This window comes from Callorhinus ursinus, unplaced genomic scaffold, assembly GCF_003265705.2.
Source record: "Callorhinus ursinus isolate GAN/ISIS: 27379988/994484 unplaced genomic scaffold, GSC_fseal_2.0 scaffold4, whole genome shotgun sequence".
In the NCBI taxonomy this organism is placed as follows: domain Eukaryota; kingdom Metazoa; phylum Chordata; class Mammalia; order Carnivora; family Otariidae; genus Callorhinus; species Callorhinus ursinus.
In genome coordinates, this window is record NW_027397066.1 from 84,176,334 (window position 1) to 84,196,076 (window position 19,743).

The 19,743-nt window shown below is 45.5% G+C and overlaps 1 protein-coding gene and 1 non-coding gene across 4 annotated transcripts in view; one reads left to right on the forward strand and one right to left on the reverse strand.

Annotated features, from left to right (window-relative positions):
* The first annotated feature begins 1,673 nt into the window (after positions 1-1,673).
* TRNAN-GUU (transfer RNA asparagine (anticodon GUU)) lies at positions 1,674-1,746 on the forward strand. The gene has a single exon. It is a non-coding gene; the product is annotated as a tRNA-Asn (tRNA).
* A 9,900-nt stretch (positions 1,747-11,646) lies between these two features.
* The window catches only part of MANBA (mannosidase beta), a 115,160-nt gene continuing 107,063 nt past the window's right edge, over positions 11,647-19,743 (reverse strand). For all 3 annotated transcript variants that reach the window (XM_025873519.2, XM_025873520.2, XM_025873518.2), the window contains 3 exons: positions 16,943-17,085; positions 15,819-16,076; positions 11,647-13,386 (listed from right to left, as the gene is read on the reverse strand). In XM_025873519.2, coding sequence (XP_025729304.1) covers positions 13,162-13,386; positions 15,819-16,076; positions 16,943-17,085 — 626 coding nt within the window. In that variant the 3' untranslated portion in view covers positions 11,647-13,161. The remainder of the gene's footprint in view (positions 13,387-15,818; positions 16,077-16,942; positions 17,086-19,743) is intronic.

Consider the following 19,743-nt stretch of genomic DNA (forward strand, 5'->3'; position numbering starts at 1 on the left):
TTACTTTCCTTAATTTTCCAGCAATAAGCCCATGCCACTGTCCCTCCACCCGTTGCTCTCTGTGGCAGACGTTCCTTTTCCAGCTGGCCAACACTGGGTCTCCTGTCTACGAGATGTGCTCCTCCCTCATCAGTGTAGGCCTATGACAAGGATAGAAGTGATGGGCTTCCAAGGTTAGATTGGAAAAAGTAATGCAGCTTCTGCCCGGGCCCCCTGGGTAACTCCCTCTTGGAACCCTGTTACCATGCTCTGCGGGAGCCGCGTGGATACATGGAGAAGCTGCGTGCAGGTGTTCGGCCAGCAGCTGAGGTCACAGCCAATGCCAGCACCACCAGCAGATGTGTGAGGGAGGGAAGCCTCGAGATGATTCCAGTCGTAGCCATTGGCTCACACCTGTCTAACCTTCAAGCTGCCTCAGCCGATGCCGCCCAAGTAGAGACAAACTGTTCAGCCGAGCCCTGCACAAATGGCAGATTCACAAGGAAAATCACGGTTGATGGTTTAAGTCCTACGTGCGGAGAGTTACCATTCTCCAGGTCTCTAACCTGACAGCTCCCATACCAGAAAACCACTTTTAAAGAGAAACTGACTCCAGGAGGAACAACTAAGCAACTCCTGCCAAGACTAAAAATAACATTCCCCTTCTTCAATAAGAAGCCCTGTTTCTCTTCTGTTCCAGAAACTTCCTCTTTCTCTCCTCCCAGAACTCAGTGTGGCCTGAGCCTCTGCACAGTGCTGGAGCAAAAAGGCTTTCGATGCGGTCTGTGCCTCTGAGGAGGTAGTGCCTTTCATACTGTGCCAGCAGATGGGGATAAATACCAGGAGGAATGCAGGCGATCAGGTGGAAAGCTACAATGTGCCGGAAATAAGCCTTCCCAGAAAGCCGGTCTCTCAGCAGGAAGCCATTTAAAAATAGCTTTCTCAGAACTTTGTCATCTTTACTGTGCAGGCATCACCTAGACTTCGGCAGGATGGGCAGTCTCTGCTGGCAGAAGGAGGTCCTCCTCACCCACCTGAGTCCCCTGCAGTGGTCCAACGGGCCGTGGATGGTCCTAGTCACTGCATGGACCGCAGCCTCACAAACCAGACCCTCTGCACCTTCGCCAGAGAAAGGAAAGGAAGGAGCCAGGCAAATTTATGTGCAGTTCCCTTTGCATTGATGATTTCTACCTTCTACACGATAATTGTCAGGACATCCCTATGAGGCACATATTTAACCCCAACTTCACAGCGAGGAAACAGATAATCTGAATATTAATTCACCCCAGATTTAAATCCAGGTCTATCAGATCCCACACATTACTCTTTAACCATGTCTGAAGACCTTTGAAGGAAAGAGGTTGTATTTAAAAGAGAAAGAAAAAAATCCATACAATTCTGTACGAGGATGATGGAGTCAAAATGTACCCCAACCAAAATACAAAATGAACCCAGAATATCACTGAAGGGATATGTTGCTTAAATGTTAACCTCACTTGATTTTCCTTCTAAAACCAGGCTAAGATGCTTAAGTATGAATTATTCATGGACTGGAGGTCACTAGGGGCATCTCTTTCTCCTTATTGGGCTTTCGAGGGGAATTTTCTTTCTGATTTGTGCTTCCTCAGGTAATGGGCTTGGGGAGGCACAGGAGTCAAGAGAAGGTGAAACCAGAATGCTGTCTATTTTGGGGTGCCTGGCTGGCTTAGTCGGTAGAGCATGTGACTGTTGATAACAGGGCTGTGAGTTCGAGCCCCATGTTGGACATAGAGATTACTTTAAAAAAAAATGCCGCTTATTTTTTTAAGCATCGCAGAACTTAGAGCTGGGCAGTACCTTAAAGATCACCCAAGTAAATCATCCAATTTGTCATCTTTTTTTAAACACCTATGATAGGAAACATCTTGTCTCCCTGCTGCTTCATTTAAACATCAATCCCAGAGACTATAAATTCTTGTCCATTGGTTGGGGGAGGCACAAAAGAGGGGCTTGAAATTAAATGGATTCTCTCATTCTCCATTATTTTTTTTTTTTAAGATTCTATTTATTTATCTGACAGAGAAGGAGACAGCGAGAGAGGGAACACAAGCAGGGGGAGTGGGAGAGGGAGAAGCAGGCTTCCTGCCCAGCAGGGAGCCTGACGCGGGGCTCAATCCCAGGACCCTGGGACCGTGACCTGAGCCGAAGGCAGATGCTCAATGACTGAGCCACCCAGGTGCCCCCTCATTCTCCATTATTGTGGATTCCATTATGTCTACAATGGCCTGCTTGCATTACCCTGGACAAAAGACAAGTTCTACACATTGTTCAAGCTTCATAGAATGAGAGGGAGGAAGGGGCTGAAATATCATTTTTTCACTTCCGTCAACTAGCTTTTCCATCTTGATCTCTTTCCAAAATGATCATTTCATTGAAATATCACAACAATCCTCCAGGAGTGAAGATACGTATTCAGTCAAGATTTTTTTGAGCATTTGTTGCGTGCCAGGCGCTACAATAAGTGGTCATCATTCACTAACTCGTATTACTTGTTTGAAAACCCTGTGAAGAAAAATTTGTCCCTATTTTACAGATGAGTAAACTAAGGCACACATAAAGCATTTAACCGCAGGATCTCCCGATTGCAGTAAAGTGGTTGCATAAGCCACACTTGCAGTAGGGACAGGGGTGGGTGGGGGGGGGTATGTCTCTTCCACTTAGTCATGAAAGGATCCTGGCTACAGTCACTCTTCCTCCCACCCTTGGCTCCCAGGGTCCCAGTCAGCTGAAAGGGGAAAGGAGCATGGAGGAGTACGTGTGGGAGTTTTGAACGGGTCACTTCCTCTCACACTGCCCTGGAGAAAAACTTCAGTCCCATGGCCATGGGACTAAGAACAGGGAAGCGATAGGGGTGGTCAACTTTTGTTCCCAGTATTAGGAGGGGGGTTGATTTTGGTGAACAGATCCCAGGCTCTGGCATGGATCAAAATTCTATACCTAACTGTAGGAGGAGCTTGAACCTGAAGGTTCTTTCTAATTCTAACTTGTATGCAAACATTCCCTCACTCTTGAAGAGTCCCCTGCAGTCGTGGTAAATGGCTATAACCAAAAGCAAAACCATGTCCCAGGATTAAGAATGAAAGATGCACTGTAAGGACAGTCACAGTTCTTCTTCAGGAAATCCTCAGAAATAATCAAGGCTATTAGACCAGGTAGGGTGGGGGAGAATTACAGCAAGGGCTTGTTGCCCTGGCACTGACTCAAGGAGGACTCCTGCTCTCCAGCCCCTGTCTGTAACTCCTTAAATGCCACACAGTAGACCTTGGGTTTGTTGATGCTGAAGATTAAGAGTCTTCAAGAGGCCATGGCCCTTGGGATCCCACCCAAAGGAGATCTGTGATCTGCAGAGAACTGGCAGGACCTTGATTCCCATTTCACGGATGAATGGGAAAGGAGCAGAAATGGGTTCTCAGGGAAATAATATTCCCTCCAGGCCAGAAGAATAGCAAGTGAAACAGAATTCTAGAAACCCCTTCTGGGATTCCTAATTCTGAGGACTCAGGAAGCAGGGCTGGTGCTGAAGATGGTCAGATGAAACCTCCAGGCACATGAGGGGAGTGTGTAGGATTGGGGCGGGGGGGGGGGGGTTCTGAGTTCATGCTGGATACTAGACAACCAGGTTGCTAGGACTATTCTCTGGCAATAAGAGATTTTTTTTTCATTTCAAAATTGATGTGCCATTGTCCTTCCCTTTCCTAAGGCAAGAATTAACAACAAATTATTTTGTTTCAGAAATTCAAATGAGAAACTTCTAGTTATGGATTTTTTTTCTTTTACAAGACACCTTTTTATCACTTTATTCAAATGTAAACGTTCCCTTTTGCTTTTGAAATAAATTTCCTTTTGTAGTTTTGGGGGAAACAATCCAAAAACAAAATCTTAAACTTTCACCTACACAACATTTTCAAATGTTTATTCTCATAACAATCTGAAAAGGAAACAGGGAGGGGTTTTAATTCCCGCCATTTTTCATAAAATGGCCAAGCCCCCGACGTCCCTGGAGGTTCCTGGTCTAGTGGAAACAGTGAGGGCTGGACTCGGCCTTCAGTGCTCACACTGCCCTCCTCGGCCTGGCACTGCAGCCCATTCCAGAACGCGTGGCTGCTCCGAGGGGGAGGGTCACATGGGCAGGCCCCCGGAGAGGGAAGAGAAGGCGGCCGAGTGCAGGCACTGGAGGCTGGCAGAGGCGCCGGAAAGCAGCATGGGGCCAGGGGTGCACGCGGCAGCACGTGGCACTGCGCACCAGTCCCTGCGGGCAGCGCCCCCCTCCCACCAGCCACCACCCACCACCCGCCACCACCCACCAGGGGCCACGGGATCACGCCGGCTGTCCTCCCTTCCGGCCCCTCTCGCCTCCTTTGCTTTGGGGCTGTCAGGAGCGGCTTCTCAGCACTCTGCCGGGTTCTGCATTTTCTTGCCCCTCCTGTTCCCCCAACAATTTAGCTAGGGCCTCCAAACTCTCCCGCGGGCCCCCCAAATTAATGTGGGATTCCGCCCCACAGCTGAAGCGCAGCCTGGCCCAGAGAAGCCAGAGGGCCACAAATCATAGCCCGGGGAAGCCCCACGCAGCTGCCCCCCAAAGTCCCGGCCTGCGCCCCTCCTGCCACACGTGAGACCACCTCCCCGGGGCCGGGCCCTCCCCCTCCCCCCCGCAGGGGTCCCGGCCGCCCAGGACCTGTTCACCCACTCCTGGACCCCAGCAGTCCCCAGTTGATCTGGGAAGGTCAAAGCCGCCCTTGGGCCCTCCTGACTTCCTACCTGGCCCAGAGCACCTCGAGTGATGGTCAACATACGCGCACTGACATGAGCCAGGGACTATTTTAGTTCTGAAAGGAAAAGAGACTCCAGATTTAAAGCTTCAAGAAAGAATGTGTGGGCAGCGAGTCGCCCACACGCCCACATGGCCGCCTCCTTAGCCGGGCTCTCATCGTCACCAGCCCGGCCTGCCTTTCCTCGGATGACGCCTTAACTGGGGTTTCCGTCCCTTCCCACAGCTCGCCGCTACTGCGCCTTGCAAGAGCTCGCCTGACTTCCCCCTCCTCCGTCACCTCTTCTGGAGGCTTTGTGCCGTTTTCATGACCCGTCGTAATGAAATTAGGGTTAAAAACCATAATCCCTCCTCCACCCTCCTTCGGCCTCCCTGCCTCCCTGCTTCCTTCCATTTTTCCTCCCTCCCTCCCTTCTCTGTCGGCCTGTCTTCCTCCTCTTGCCCTTTCTCTCCTTCCTCTTTTTCTTTTCTCTCTCCCTTTCTTTCTTTTTTCCTTTTTCTTCCTCCACCCTCCTTTCTCCCCCCTCCGCATCCCCCACCCACTTTCTCTCTCTCTCTTTCTTTCTTTCTTTCTTTCTTTCTTTCTTTCTTTCTTTCTTTCTTTTTCTTTCTCTCTCTCTCTCTCTCTCTCTCTCTCTCTCTCTCTCTCTCTTTCTTTCTTTCTTTCTTTCTTTCCTTGAAGAAAGACTCATCCATTCCAGGGCACTGGCCTCCAGCGCTCTGAGGCAGGGAGGGGCTGGGGGGTGCCAGGGGACACCCTGCAGCCTCTTCCCCAGAGTCTCCTGTGCACCTTCCTCAGGGGAAGCCTCCTGGAAACCAGCACCCTGGCCCCACTGGCCCCATTTCCTGTGCACAGGAGGCCTCTGCTGGAAGAAGCAGAATTTTGCACAATCATGCAGCAGCTGGTCTGCCTCTTGCTCTTCAACTTTTTTTACTTCAACAAATTTGGAAAGAGGCTTACAAGAAAAGGGAATTAGAAACTTCTTGGGCTTTCTGCCTGAATGTTTTTCCTTCAGTTCAGGTCACAGAAGCCTGATGACTATTTTCCCTTAGCAGAGAGGACTTAAATTGTTTTTTCTTCTGGCAGGAAACCCGTAAACTCCCCGAGGCCTGATCATTCCAGCCAGGGCAACCTCGTAAGCCAGCATTTACTACTTGCCCATCCTAGGCAATTGTACATCCTGCCTCTTAGTTAATCCTCACAATCCTATGAGATCCTAATTCCTATTAACCCCATCTTAAAGATAAGGAAACAGAAGTGTGGAGCTTAAGTGGTTTGTCCAAGTTCAGTACGATCTAGAGCCAAATTTGCTTATTGGAGGTTCCATATCAGAGCATAAGCCACTGCACTACGTGAGGCCTTCATGTGTGTACACACTCCTACACACACACACACACTTTGGATCTTTAACAAGGGAAAATCTAATTCATTGTATTTGCAAGTTCGATGAGCTAAAAATCTTTTTGTTCAAGCACCAAAAACATAGGGAAACACTCCAATCACCCAACGTGGGCTGGCTTCCTGTGATGAAAGAGCAGGGTTCTTCCTTCACTCACCTGGGCAAGTCAGGCCACCACCGCCTTCCTTACCAGAGGCATCCAAGTGCAGGCAAGTGACGACCAGGAGGCCCTCAGCTGAGAGAAAACCTCGGCATCCACACCACCCTCTCCAAGGCCCAGCTATGTCTGACCTCCAAACCCATGCCTGCATCTGTTCGAATGCTTCTGATTGCAAAGTAAGAATACTTCTGATTGAATTAAACAAATGGTGGCTTTCTTTTCTTATATCATTACAAGATGAGAGATAGATAGATTTAGATTTCACATGGAATGTTCCCCTGTTGGCAAGTAATTCAACCTTTCAAATCACTATTTGTGCCAACAAAATTTCCTTCTGGCCAAATATGACCTGTGTGACTTGACCCACACTTTCTACAATTGTACCTTCAGGATGACCAGGTAGAGTGATGAGCTTAAGGCTTTGGGAAGGAATCAAGTTCTTTAACTCTCCCTTTCCATGTGCCACTGCTGGCCCCTCCCTCCCAGCAGGGACCCTGGCTGATACCGTCCCCAGCCATCACCCAGTGCCTGAGCAAGTTCCTGTTCTGCCCACCTGCCTATGCCTAGGCTTTCTTTGATGGCTTAACACAGAGGAAATGATCATTATAATAGCCAACGTTTGTTGAATAGTTATTGTGTGCTATCAATATCTAGGCATCATCTAATTTAGTCCTCACTAGTGTTATTATTTTATTACTCCGATTTTTATTTTTTAAAAGATTTTATTTATTTATTTATTTATTTAGAGAGCACGCAAGCGGGGTTGTGGGGGACAGAGGGAAGAGGAGAGAGAGAATCCCAAGTAGACTCCATGCTGAGTGGAAAGCCCGATGTAGGGCTTGGTCCCACGACCTCAAGATCACTACCAGATCTGAAACCAAGAGTTGGACACTTAAGAGACATCAAGGCGCCCCATATTACTCCCATTTTTTAAAAAAGATTTTGTTTATTTATTTGAGAGAGAGAGCACGAGCTAGGGGGAGGGGCAGAGGGAGAGGAAGAAGCAGACTCCCCATTGAGCAGGGAGATTGACGCGGGACTCGATCTCAGGACCCTGGGATCATGACCTGAGCGGAAGGCAGATGCTTAACTGAGCCACCCAGACACCCCTCCCATTTTTAAAGATAAAGAAATTAAGGCACAGAAAGACTCAGTAACTTATATGCAATGTCAAACAGCCTACTAGTGGTGGGTCTGGAACTGAAACATAAGTATGTCTGATTTCAAAGCCCACACCCTTAACTGCTATATCAATTTGGATATTTTTGGTTGTAAAATCAGAATACCCGACTACAACTGGATTACACAAATAGGGCCTTATTTTTCATAAGAAGACCAGAGTTAGATAGATGACTGCCGGGTTAGCTCAGCAGCTCAACCTCTCTGACATCCCCTGGTGTCAACAATGATTCCTCAAGCTCACAAAAAGGCTATAGCCCCTCCAAGTATCAGATCCTCACACAGCAACTTCTCAACTTCACCTAACAGCAGAGTTCCTCCTCAGGTGTCTTTCTTGTCAGACAGGAAAACCTTCCCACCCCAAACCCCATATTAAGTGTCAACTTGTATTTCATTCCCCAGAAATGGGTTACATGCCTCACCCTAGACCAATCATTGGCAAAGAATAGAATTAGTATAACAAATTACAGTTCAGTCCCTGGGGCTGGACAAAAATTCACCTCTATTAGCAGAGAAGAGGTAGATATGGCTGTAGGGTGGCTGGCCCATAATGTCTGCCCCAACTGTTGGGAATATATGAACTGTCTCTCAGGATCCAGTACATTTTACAAAAGCCTAAGTAAGTAACAATAACAGAGTAAGGGGGCGCCTGGGTGGCTCAGCCTGCTTCTCCCTCTCCCTCTGCTCCTGCTCTCTCTCTCTCTCAAATAAATAAAATCCTAAAAAAAAAAAAAAAAACCCACAACAATCACAGAATAAGAACAAGGAGGTTGTTCTCACATGGATGACGAGCCAGGAAATGAGTACCTAGTACTCAACCAGAAATATCCATGAGCCTGACACCCCATTTCCTAGGAATTCTAGGTGACTTTGGTGTTACTGCCATCCCTTGTACAGCTCTGTACTTTGTACTATGGTCACGGCATAATGCACCACAAGCTGTTGCTCAATAAATCCTGTGTAAACGCTCAGACCCCACCTAAGGGATTAAGCTGCATTATTGTTGCAAACATTTTTTTCATGGCAGGATTCAGTAACCCATGTCGAAAACAGAAGGAGAGGTAGTGATAAAACCTGACAGAGTGAGGCAGGACCCTTCTTTCTGCAAAGCGCATTCACGATTTGGCCCCTATTCAAGGGCTCAAAGATGTCTTGGAAGGTTGCCCAGCCTCAGCTTAACAATCACAAGCTCAGAGTCCAGCCTCTCTAACTACCTGGTCTTGTGCTTTTCCTTCCCTATCTATTAATTACAGTGAAGATCTTTTAAGACTCTTTTCTCAATTGAAAAACTTTTTTTCATTGGTATTTTATCATAAACTTTCAAAACAACTTTCCTAAAGTGTTGAACAAGACGGCCTTATCTACCATTACTCCCCCAATCACTGTCACATTAACCTTACAGGACTTGTCACCAGCTGAAATGGCCTTATTTGTCTACTTGCGTGTTGTCTGTCTCCCCCTGAAACCACTTAAAAGCATAAAGTTGAACAAAAGTCAAAATGGCTACACGAGAGCTTCAGCAAACTTGATTTTAAAGCAACCTTTTTCAGGGCGCCTGGGTGGCTCGGTCTGTTGGGCGTCCGACTCTTGATGTCAACTTGGGTCATGATTTCAGGGTGGTGGGATCCAGCCCCGCATCAGGCTCTGTGCTCCACAGGGAATCTGCTTGAGATTCTCTCTCCCTCATCTCTGCCATGCTCCCTCGCTTGCTCACTCGCTCTAAATAAATAAAATCTTTAAATAAAATAAAAATAAAGTAACCCATTTCCTCTCTTCCACAAACTTCCCCTCCTCCCTTCTTAGCCTTTGGTTTCAGGATCCCAGGCCCACCCTTAAAAGGACTAACAGGACTAAATGAGGCTGGCAGTGTATACAATTCCTGTGGAAACCAGCTAGATCCTGTATTTCCCTACAAACCCCCCAGACCCTTTCTCGGGGACAGGGGTGGGCGTGGGGCTCACAGTTTTTGAAGGCCATAGCCTGCTGCAGCCTCCTTTGCCCGGCAAAGCAATGAAGCTCTTGTTCTCTTTATCCCAAACTCTGTCTTTGAGTTATATTTTGGCCCTGAAGCCCAGAGGTCGGATTTTGACAACACCCCTACAGTGGACAGTCCGTGAGAGCAGAGCCTCATCTGCCTTTTTTCACTGCAGCACCCCCGTGACCAGGACAGCACCCGCTGCTCAGATTGTCCCTCAGTAAATGCTTGATAAATGAACGAATAAATGAAGCTCAACAGTCTTTACAGTCAGAACATAGATGTGTCTTAATCCTGGTTTTGTCTGTGATTTTTAGGGTCTTGTACACTATCAACCATCAAGTGGTTGATACCCTCTGATAAGTCTATGAGAAAAGAAGAATTCTGGGCAGATTTTGAAACGCTTTGAATTTCATGCACAAATAATGCCCACTGGTTTTTCTCCCTAAATCTCACCACGTTGGGGAGCAAGTGTCATATCTAAGAGCCCAAGAGAGGCTTCTTTCTGTCTCAGGTCCCTGTCACTTTGGGACTGTGTGAGAAACTCAGCTTTATTTCTCCCGTGCTCCAATTCACTTTCATTCCAACAGAGAAAACAATCTTCCTATTTATTTTCCAAGTGACTTCCCATGGTTTGAAGACCTCTCAACAACGGAAAGTAGAGTAAGAAAAAAAAACAAGAGTTACAGTGAATGTGAATGAGTAAATTACCATATTTATTGTCCTCTTGGTTCTCACAGGAGAAGACAGAATCCCATGAACTGACCTCTCTTCATCTCACACTCGAATGTGCTTTGCATCCAGCCCTGCAGAAGGGCCCCACCCTGCTCTTTCCACTGTCTCTGTTAATGTTTGCATAACTATTAGCAGAAGAGTCTCAGAAATCCAAAGCCAAGAGTTAAGTACATCAGACTCTAACCCAGTATGTGTGGCAAAATAAAATCTATTAAAATGGTAGAGATGACTAAACACAGCGCCATACATGAGCTGTGGAAGACCATTTCCAATGTTACCATTCTCTTACAGAAATAACATGTATACAGCACATTTCTCTCCTTGTACCAGTTGTTGTCAGCATATATTTAGGTCTGTTCATTAATTTAGTCTTCCTTTACAAATTCATTTCTTTTCTGATATCTTTTTCCCCTCTTAAGAATATGTCTGGAGGGGCACCTGGGTCGCTGATGTTAAAAAGTACAACCACCATTTCCTTAGCATTTATTTTGTTCCAGCTGTTCAGTCCTCACAACTACCTTTGAAGGTTAGAGATTATCATCTCCATTTTACCAATGAGAAAACTGAAGTCCAGGTCAAGTGGTCACCCAAGCTCACAATAACCAATAAGCCTCAGAACCTGGATTCCAATCCATGTCAGTGTGGCTAGAAGCCCAGCCCTCTCTAGGACAGGAGGGTCACCCCCCAGGATGGTGCTTCCATTCACAGAGCCCTCATTATGTGCCAGCACTGGGCCTAGCCCTTAGCTAAATTTTAAATTTATTCTTCAAGACAAACTTACAAGGGCAGTGTATGTATTCCCATTTCACTATAAGAAAACTGAACATAGAAGTGAAGTAACTCGATTAAGGGCTAGTAAGGGCAGAACTATGATACAAATTCTGGTCCATCGATTTCAAAGCCCACCTCACAGGGCTCCTGGCCTAGAACATCCTCTAGTTTAATGGAGACAGGATTTTCAACATGGACAAGAAAATTATATATTTATCAAAGAAGAATCTTCTAAGTTGCATCCCCAAGCCCCAGGCTTTCATATATATATTGAAATAACTGAACACATAAGATGAGGAGACTCTTAGATATTGAAGGAGAGGCCTGGATTGCCTGGATTTATCATCTTTTTAGTCACTGAACCATGGCCTACAACTTCTCAGGTTTAAAACCGAATCTCTATCTAATTAGTCTTGATTTTAAAGCCAAACTCTCATTGCCATTCCATTCCATAACTGATTACATGATTCTTCCCAGAGAAAACCACTCAAATACCTTAATCTAGATTCTTTAAATTCTCCCAGTTTATCAAGTAGAATAAAAGTTGGCTAGAGCTAACGGGAAATTAATGCCCAGCACACTAATGGACACAACTGAATGTTTACGGAATGATTAAATAAGCCACAGATGAAATATCACATTGTCAATGCAATTTATGTAACTTTTATTTTTTGATACAATTTTAAACTTACAGAAAGGTTGAAAAAGCAGTACAAAAGAATTCCTACACATCTCCACCCCTTAACATTTTGCCACATTTGCTTCATTATGAATGCAATTTATAAACATGATCGTACATAATAAAATAATTTTATAGCAATTTATAATTAATCAATATTGATAAAAATGATTTATTTATTTTAAAAAAAGATTTTATTTATTTATTTGTCAGAGAGAGAGAGAGCACAAGCAAGGGGGAGTGGCAGGCAGAGGGAGAAGCAGGCTTCCCGCTGAGCAAGGAGCCCAACGCAGTACTTGATCCCAGGACCCTGGGACCATGACCTGAGCTGAAGGCAGACAGCAGACACCTAAATGACTGAGCCACCCAGGCGTCCCAATAAAAATGATTCAAACCCAAGCTAAAAGAAATACCACTTTGCTGCCAGGGTCAACAAACATAAATCTAATTCACAGCTTGTGAATTGGAAAATTCACCGGATTCTGCCACATCTACAAGCCACACATAATTATGGGTGACAACCTATGTTAGGATACCCAAAAATTTCCAGTGTCCACAGTGATGTCCATTTCAACGTGAGCTTATTTTTCAAAGGAGAATCACTCTAAATGGCCTTTGCAAAAAGAAGCTGTTATTGTCAAAACAATATTTTTTTTTGAGAGAGAGAGAAAGGTGTGGAGAGGGGGAGAGGGAGAGAGAGAAGCCTAAGCAGGCTTCACACCCCGTGGAGAGCCTGAGTCAGGGCTCAATCCCATGACCCTGAGATCATGACCTGAGCCGAAATCAAGAGCTGGATGCTTAACCGACCAAGTCACGCAGGTGCCCCAGTCAAAACGATATTTTATAACAAAACCCACAAATGAAAATGGAATCCTACCCAAAAAAGTAATCAAATGGCAACAATCAATGCCCCAAACTTTCCAACAACAACCAATATGGCTACTACCCAGAACTCTCTTTCTATTGTGACAGCTGAACCTCCATTTTCTCAAGGAATAAAAACAAAGCAGCTTTATTTTGATTATTCATTATTTTTCGAGGCTAACCATGAGAGGCCTACATGAACCTCTCAGCCTTCCACATTTGGTTCCACAGATACTGCAATCGTCATGTTCCTGTGATTCCCTGACAGGACTTTATGAGTGGACTTCCTTTTCTGGGTAGGAAGCAGTGGTAGGGTTATAACTGGGTCACGTGGTGCCAGAGCTGGAGGGGAAGGGCTAAAGTCACAGGCCTGGCACAGGCTGAAGGACACCGATGCCCAGCCTTGCTGGAAGATGTCACCTGAGTAAGCAACCTTCCCCGACAGAATGCACCATACAAACTCTGCACAGAAGGATGAATCGGACATGTGGACATGTGGCAGGTGGACACATTTCCTTGCTTCTTCATCTTGTCTCTGGTTGTCTTCGGCTCCAGCTGGGGCCTTAGAAAGGCTTTATTCCAGGGTCCGCTGAAAATACAACCTGCACTCCCTCAGTAAATATCCGTCAGGGAAGTCACACGAAAAGATTGCTCCAATTCGCTCTTGCTGGTGGGCTTCCAAGGGTAAAATAATACAGTCCGCGTCTTTTCAGTCATGAGGAAACCGTTGTCACTGAATCTCCCGGGGATGCTTCCTACATCTAACCAAACAAAGGGAGCAACGGTGGAGGTTTCCAGATCAAAAGCAAATGTGTCACCTTGCTGAGAGATGATGGCCTGAAAGAAAAAGATAAATTAAGTGAACGGTGAGGGGAGACCTATCTGTTCTATCCACAATGCCTATCAGAACATTTACGTGGGCCAACAAGGAGCGCATCTCCTCCAGCTTTGGCTCTGTCACTGCCAAAGTCTGACATTCCATGCACTGTGTCAGATACTGAAAAATACATGGAAATTTATTTAAGGCTGTGGGAAATTACCAAACTGTAATCTCCAGCCAAGTGTAGAAATATGTCGTCTCCAATTATTAAGGAGAATATTTCACAAGAAGCTCAGAGCTTTATATGTTTTACATTTTTTCTCAGGGGATCAGGAGAGGAACATTTTGGCATAAGGGCTGGGAAGTTCCAATGACTTTCTCAGGATATATGTGGAGCTAGCACCACCATGGAACTTGTTCTTCTAGAAAGATCCAGCAACCTAGGCAGCCGCCTGCCAGGCATTTACAAAAGCTCTACCGTTAGAGCTTTCTCTCTCATGCTGCAGAGTACCATAAAGTCACATTATTAGCACTTTTAACACGTGCAAATCCCACACAGTATCAGCAATTTAATTTAATGCATTTAAGTGCATATTAAGTGCAATTTAAGCCCTGTCATTCACTAGCCAATTAGCGCACGCTAAAGTGAGGCTAGGCTGGGCTGTGCCCCTGGGGGTAGGGGTTTGTGAGGTTCTCTCAGTGCGAGCGTGCAGCTGAGAGTGATCTGGTATTTAAGGCTGTGCCTCTGACATGAAACGTGACCCCCTCAACACGCAGACACACCACACTGTAGGTCTGACGTTGCAAGTGATGTGTGGCATAGAGAATTTCAAGGCGCAGTTTTAACTCTATATAATTTTGGCCTTACGCATCATGGAGGGTTCTGAGTTATAAACAAGAAAACGTACTTTGGAGGAAAGAGCAAAGAAACTTAACAAAGCGTATTAGGTGTATTAGGTGTCTCTGGGAGTTTCGGAGAGTCAGGTCTCAAGCTGGATGTTAAATTCCCAAATCATGCCGCCCAGCGGTTGGGTGAAGACCCTAAGGCAGTCACAGGCACAGGCACGCCACTCGCGCGGCTGGCCCCAGCCGGCCTGCAAGGCTGCCAGGGACGCCTCAGCTACTGTTGCTCCAAGACCAAAGCCAGAAGGGACACTGATGCCTGCCCCCTCGTACTGCCTGCTTCCGATCTGAAGTCTCATCTCTATATATGACGGCAGAGCCCAGGGTCAAGCTTGTAGCCTGGCTTCAGGGAGGTATGGTCAACAACTTCCCAGCATCCTACTGGGGACAGCACACCCGCCTGCCTGGCCCGTGTGAAGCCTGCAGTAAATGCTAACTATTATTACTATTGTTATATCCCTTTAGGAAGGGCAAGTCTCACTGAAGTCCAGATGCGGTAGGACAAAGGAACAAGTCCCACTTCTCTCCCACACCCACTTGTCCCACGGTAATGAAGGCCTGGTTTCGGAAAGAGAAAAAGATTTCGAAATCCTAAGTCTAGAGACTGCAAATTTGTCTGGTACGGTGTTTCGGTTTTGTTGCCGTTATTGTTGTTGTTGTTTTTCTGGAAAGAAGCTGTGTAAACGTATGGCATTCCCATCAGGCTGCTCTACCTCAGTTACCACAGATGGCTTACATTTCAGCATGTGAACATTTCACTATTAATTAGAAAGAAAGGTATGTTTTCATTTCAAGGACTGAGTTTTAGTACGATTATTTCTAAGTAAATGCAAACAAACCCTGTCACTTAAGCATTCTCAGTGAAGTACAGGTCTGAAACAAATTTAACTTTCACTCAACAGAGAGTAAAACTTTCTAGAGAATACATTCAATCACCGTGTGTCGGGGAAAGGGTAGGAAAGGTTTTCAATCAACTAGACAGACTGCACGTTCTCCAGCTGCCCAATTTTTATAACAACACATCCTGGTCATCCCATTTGTTTCTTGGCAATTATAGATTTGGTGATTAAGCTACTTTGAAGCAATAAATCAAAGAGAGCAGAGGGAAATTTTTTAAAAATTCATCGATTGTCCTTAAACCCTCAAAGTCAGAGTGCTTCTGCTGGGGCTGCCTGGTCCCCCCCGTTACACAGGTTTGCTGGCTTGTCAGGGCGGCACATGACACTTCCGGGATGAAGCAGGAAAGGCCAGGGACAGAGCCTGGAATGCGGTGACAAGTCCTGCTGCCTCTTCCTGCCCCGCCCGCTCCAGCCCACTAGGGGCCAAGGGGTAGTGCTGGTGGCAGGAACCCTAAACTCTGACAGACACTGAATTAGAAAAGCAGTTATTTGGTCTTTGCTTCCAGTGGGAAGAGACTAACATTCCTCAGGTCCCGGGGAAACTCAGTACCAAGGAGAAATTCTGCAAAATGCAGGATGCCATGTGCTTGCCCCAGAAGCAGGGTACCCCTGCAAGGCCACGGGGACCCCAGGCCACTGGTACTTACGGTGATGTGTGCCTTGTGGAGCCCCACGCTCTCACTCAGTGAAGACAGGAAGTGATAGTTGGCTGGGCTCACAGGTTGGCTGTCAGCTGAAAGGTAAAAGGAAAGCACACAGCTCTGCCGTGTGCAATTCCCACAATTCTCCAACAATACAGGCACCGACTCCTTATAGAGGAGAACGGCCTTCCCTGCTTTCAGGACAAAATGCTCCGTCTCAGAGGAGCACAATGGCTCCAGGGAATGCCACGTGTGGACTCTCACCTGGGGAGAAACAAGACAGAGCAAAAGCAAACATTCTTGGTTACTATCTTTTTTTTTTTTTTTTTAGAGAATAATAGATGGAAGTCAGAATAGCAGACCTAGTTAGGAGCCTATGAACCCTGGGCTTAACTGCAGCTCCACTGAGTACCAGAGCTTGTAACAGAGCAAGTTACCCAACTCCTCAAAGGCTCTGTTTCTTCACACGTAAAATGAGAATAAGAACAGCACTAACTTCACTGGCTGTTGTGAGAGTTAAATAAAGTAATCTATGGAAGACACAGGACCTGGTGCACTGTAACCGTGACCTATTTGCAGTATCCTCCAAACTGCAACCACCTGAGACTCTGGAGTTCCTCCCTTTTTGCCTCGCATTGTTTTAAATACAGGTGTATTTTTCCATATACATTCGGAATTCTTGTACAGATTTACACTTTAACAAACCACTTTTAAGGATTTCTTTCCGTCAAGTTCAGGCTATTTCCAGCTTCTTGTGATTATATAACCTTATATTGTAGTGGCACTTTACAGTTTATAATTTGTTTTTGTCTAATTATTTTATTATTTATTTTATTCACTGCCCATTGAAATCCTTCAAGACAGGCTGACAAGTGAAGATACGATATTCACAGATGAGGAAACTGAATCACCAAGGCATTAAGCCTTCAGGTCACGGGATAAATGGCAGAGTTTTACCCTGAAGGTACAGGTGTTCTGAGTCCAAGGACAGCCCATTTTCTGTGACAGGCACTTAGAAACATTTCAATACAAATTAATTTCTCTTTTCTTTTTCCCAGAAGAAATATAACCAATAACTAAAGAGATGACCAAAAACACTCATTCTGTCAGAAAAAAACCAAGCAACTTACAGTGAGCTTTGCCTTGCAGTCAGAGCGAAGGTCTGACACACCATAGATGAAAAACACGTCTTGATCCTCAAAACCCACTGGCAACAGTGGAGCGAAGAAATGCCGCGCAAAGTAATGAAGCATTTTCCACTTTCCTCCATACTCTAAAAATAGGCAAGTTAAGAGATGGGCAGGGTCAAGCAGTCAGGGTCATCTCCCCCATGGTCCAGCTATGCTGACTTGTCATGATTCTAGGGCCTGAGCATAGCAGGGAGATTCAACAGGGGCACGAACCCACGTTCACTGAGGCCTCGGGGCATTCCAGTCTTTACCTCACGGCATCCTCACATGTGGGTGAGGCAAGCATTCCCATCCACTTTACAACGAGGAAAGGGAGGCTCAGACCGTACACCAAACATGCCACAGGCAGCACTCTGAGCCCAGACCCAACGCCTAGGCAGCACTTTCTCATACATAATTCTTCTTCCAATATTCCTTTCTACTACATACACATGAAAGAAGGAAATCGGTAGCATGGCAGTAAAATTATTACATGTATTAGCAACTGTAAGAAAATATTGCACTTGTATAGAACATTATAAATATTCACTTATATATACATATATATATGAATAATATAAATGTTAAAGGGAGGGGAGCCTGGGCAGCTCAATCGGTTAAGCAACTGACTCTTGATTTCAGCCCAGATCAGGATCTCCGGGTCATGAGATTGAGCCCCGCATCTCCATGCTCAGCAGCTCAGCACAGAATCTGCTGGAGATTCTCTCCTTTTTTCTCTCTGCCCCTCCCCCCTCCCGTTCGCACGCACTGTCTCTCTCAAATAAATAAAATCTTTTAAAATTTTTAAAAAATAAGAGTTATAGGGAACATAGTCAATAATCTTGTAGTAACTTTGTATGGTGACAGATGGTAACTACACTTATCATGGTGAGCATTTCGTAATGTACAGAAATGTCAAATCACTGTCTGGTACACCTAAAAAAATATATAAACAGAACACTTGGGAAAAAAAACAATTAAAAAAGTGACAGAGTTATTTAGAACTCAAAGTCTCCTTCCTTTTCCCATAAGCACAAAAGCCTCCAAGTGAAATAAAACAACCATTATCACAAATGCCACCAGCAAGTGCAGACTCGAGGAGAACATCCAAACAGATGACAGTTAATGACAGTTGCCCCGATACAATTAGAAGCTTTCGAGAACCTATGAATTCTGTGCCCTGTTGGCATGTCCAGGATGCTAAACCCCCAAACTAAAAAACGTGTCACCATGCCTCTATTCCAAAAAGCTCTTTCCCACAAAGCACTGTACCAATGAACAACTTCCAGAGAGATGGTGGGGAGGGGGAGAGGGCAGAGGAGGGGTGAGGGGGTGTGTGTAGGGGGGAGGATCATGTCCAGAATTCACAGTGCAAGCTGCTGAGATGGAGAAAAGTGGTTCGAAGTTCAGAGAGAACCAATTTCTTCCAGTTTTCCAAAATTTCAACTCTCAGTGCTTCAACTGCAACTCCTAATATTTCCCCTTAAAAACAACAAGCAGGGAGGGGTGGAGAGGCCTTTCATATTAGATCTATAAAATGAACTCGAACTTACAAAGTTGACCTTGAACAACATGGGGTTAGGGGCACCAACCCCTGTGCAGTCAAAAATCCACAGGTAACTTCTGACTCCCTCAGAACTTAACTACTAAGAGCTTACTGTTGACCAAGCCTTACCGATAACGTAAGTGGTCAAGTGACACATATTTTGTACATTATATGTATTATATACTGTATCCTTACAATAAAGCAAGCTAGAGAAAAGAAAATGTTATTAAGAAAGTCAGAAGCAAGACAAAATACATTTACGGTACTGTACTGTCTTTACCCAAAAAATCTGCATCTTCGTGGACCTGCAGAGTTCAACCTCATGTTGTTCAAACATCAACTGTATTTGGAAAGTTTTCTCCTAAGTTAAAGATGGCTCAGACCTGAGGTAACTTACAGACTCTCGTGTGGTATCCATTACAGAAGAGACTTCACATGCGTGGTTCCAGCTTCATGGCCACACACAGAACACAGGAGGACAGCAATTGAAGCACAAGGTCTCACTGGGACACACACTAGTTACTCATCAGTGACAATATGGCTACCAATATAATATCCTGCATAGTCAGCTAAAAATGCTGTGGGATTTCTGGCTTTTCCATTAGCTCTGTGCCTGTCCAAGCTTATGAGCCAAGCAAAATAAAATGCCCCGGTGGATTTCTGTATTTGCAAAATTATAACTAAAAATGAGACTAATTTTTTTAAAAGGAAACGTGTAAGAATCTATAGATTCCAAGCAGCGATGATCCCTTTAAAGGATCACCATTTCAGATAAGAGGTGACACATGCCTTCCCCCACCCCCACCGGCACACACTATAAGCACCAGATTCATTAAACCAACGACACAGAGTTAAACAGACGCTAGGAGGCTGTCCAGACCAGGAGCAGACATAGCATACCTTGTCACAACTCCTCCCTGGCACCTGTTTTCTGTACCAGGTACAAGAAGATGGTGATCCTCTCCACGGAGGCACTGTCCTGAGAGACTTTAGAAAACAAATTCTTGCTCTGCCATCATACTCCTGGTTCCTGGGTTTACTCACCCTTTCTAAAGAACTCGTTAAAATAATCTGCAATACAGTCGTTTAAGGGAAGATTAACAAAGACTGGGCTCTCCCCATTCTCGAACCAAACTCTGCTTCAGGAGTCCACGACCTCATCCACGTACAAGAAGGCAGAGTCAGGGTCCAAGTGTCTCTGAACAATATCTCTTTG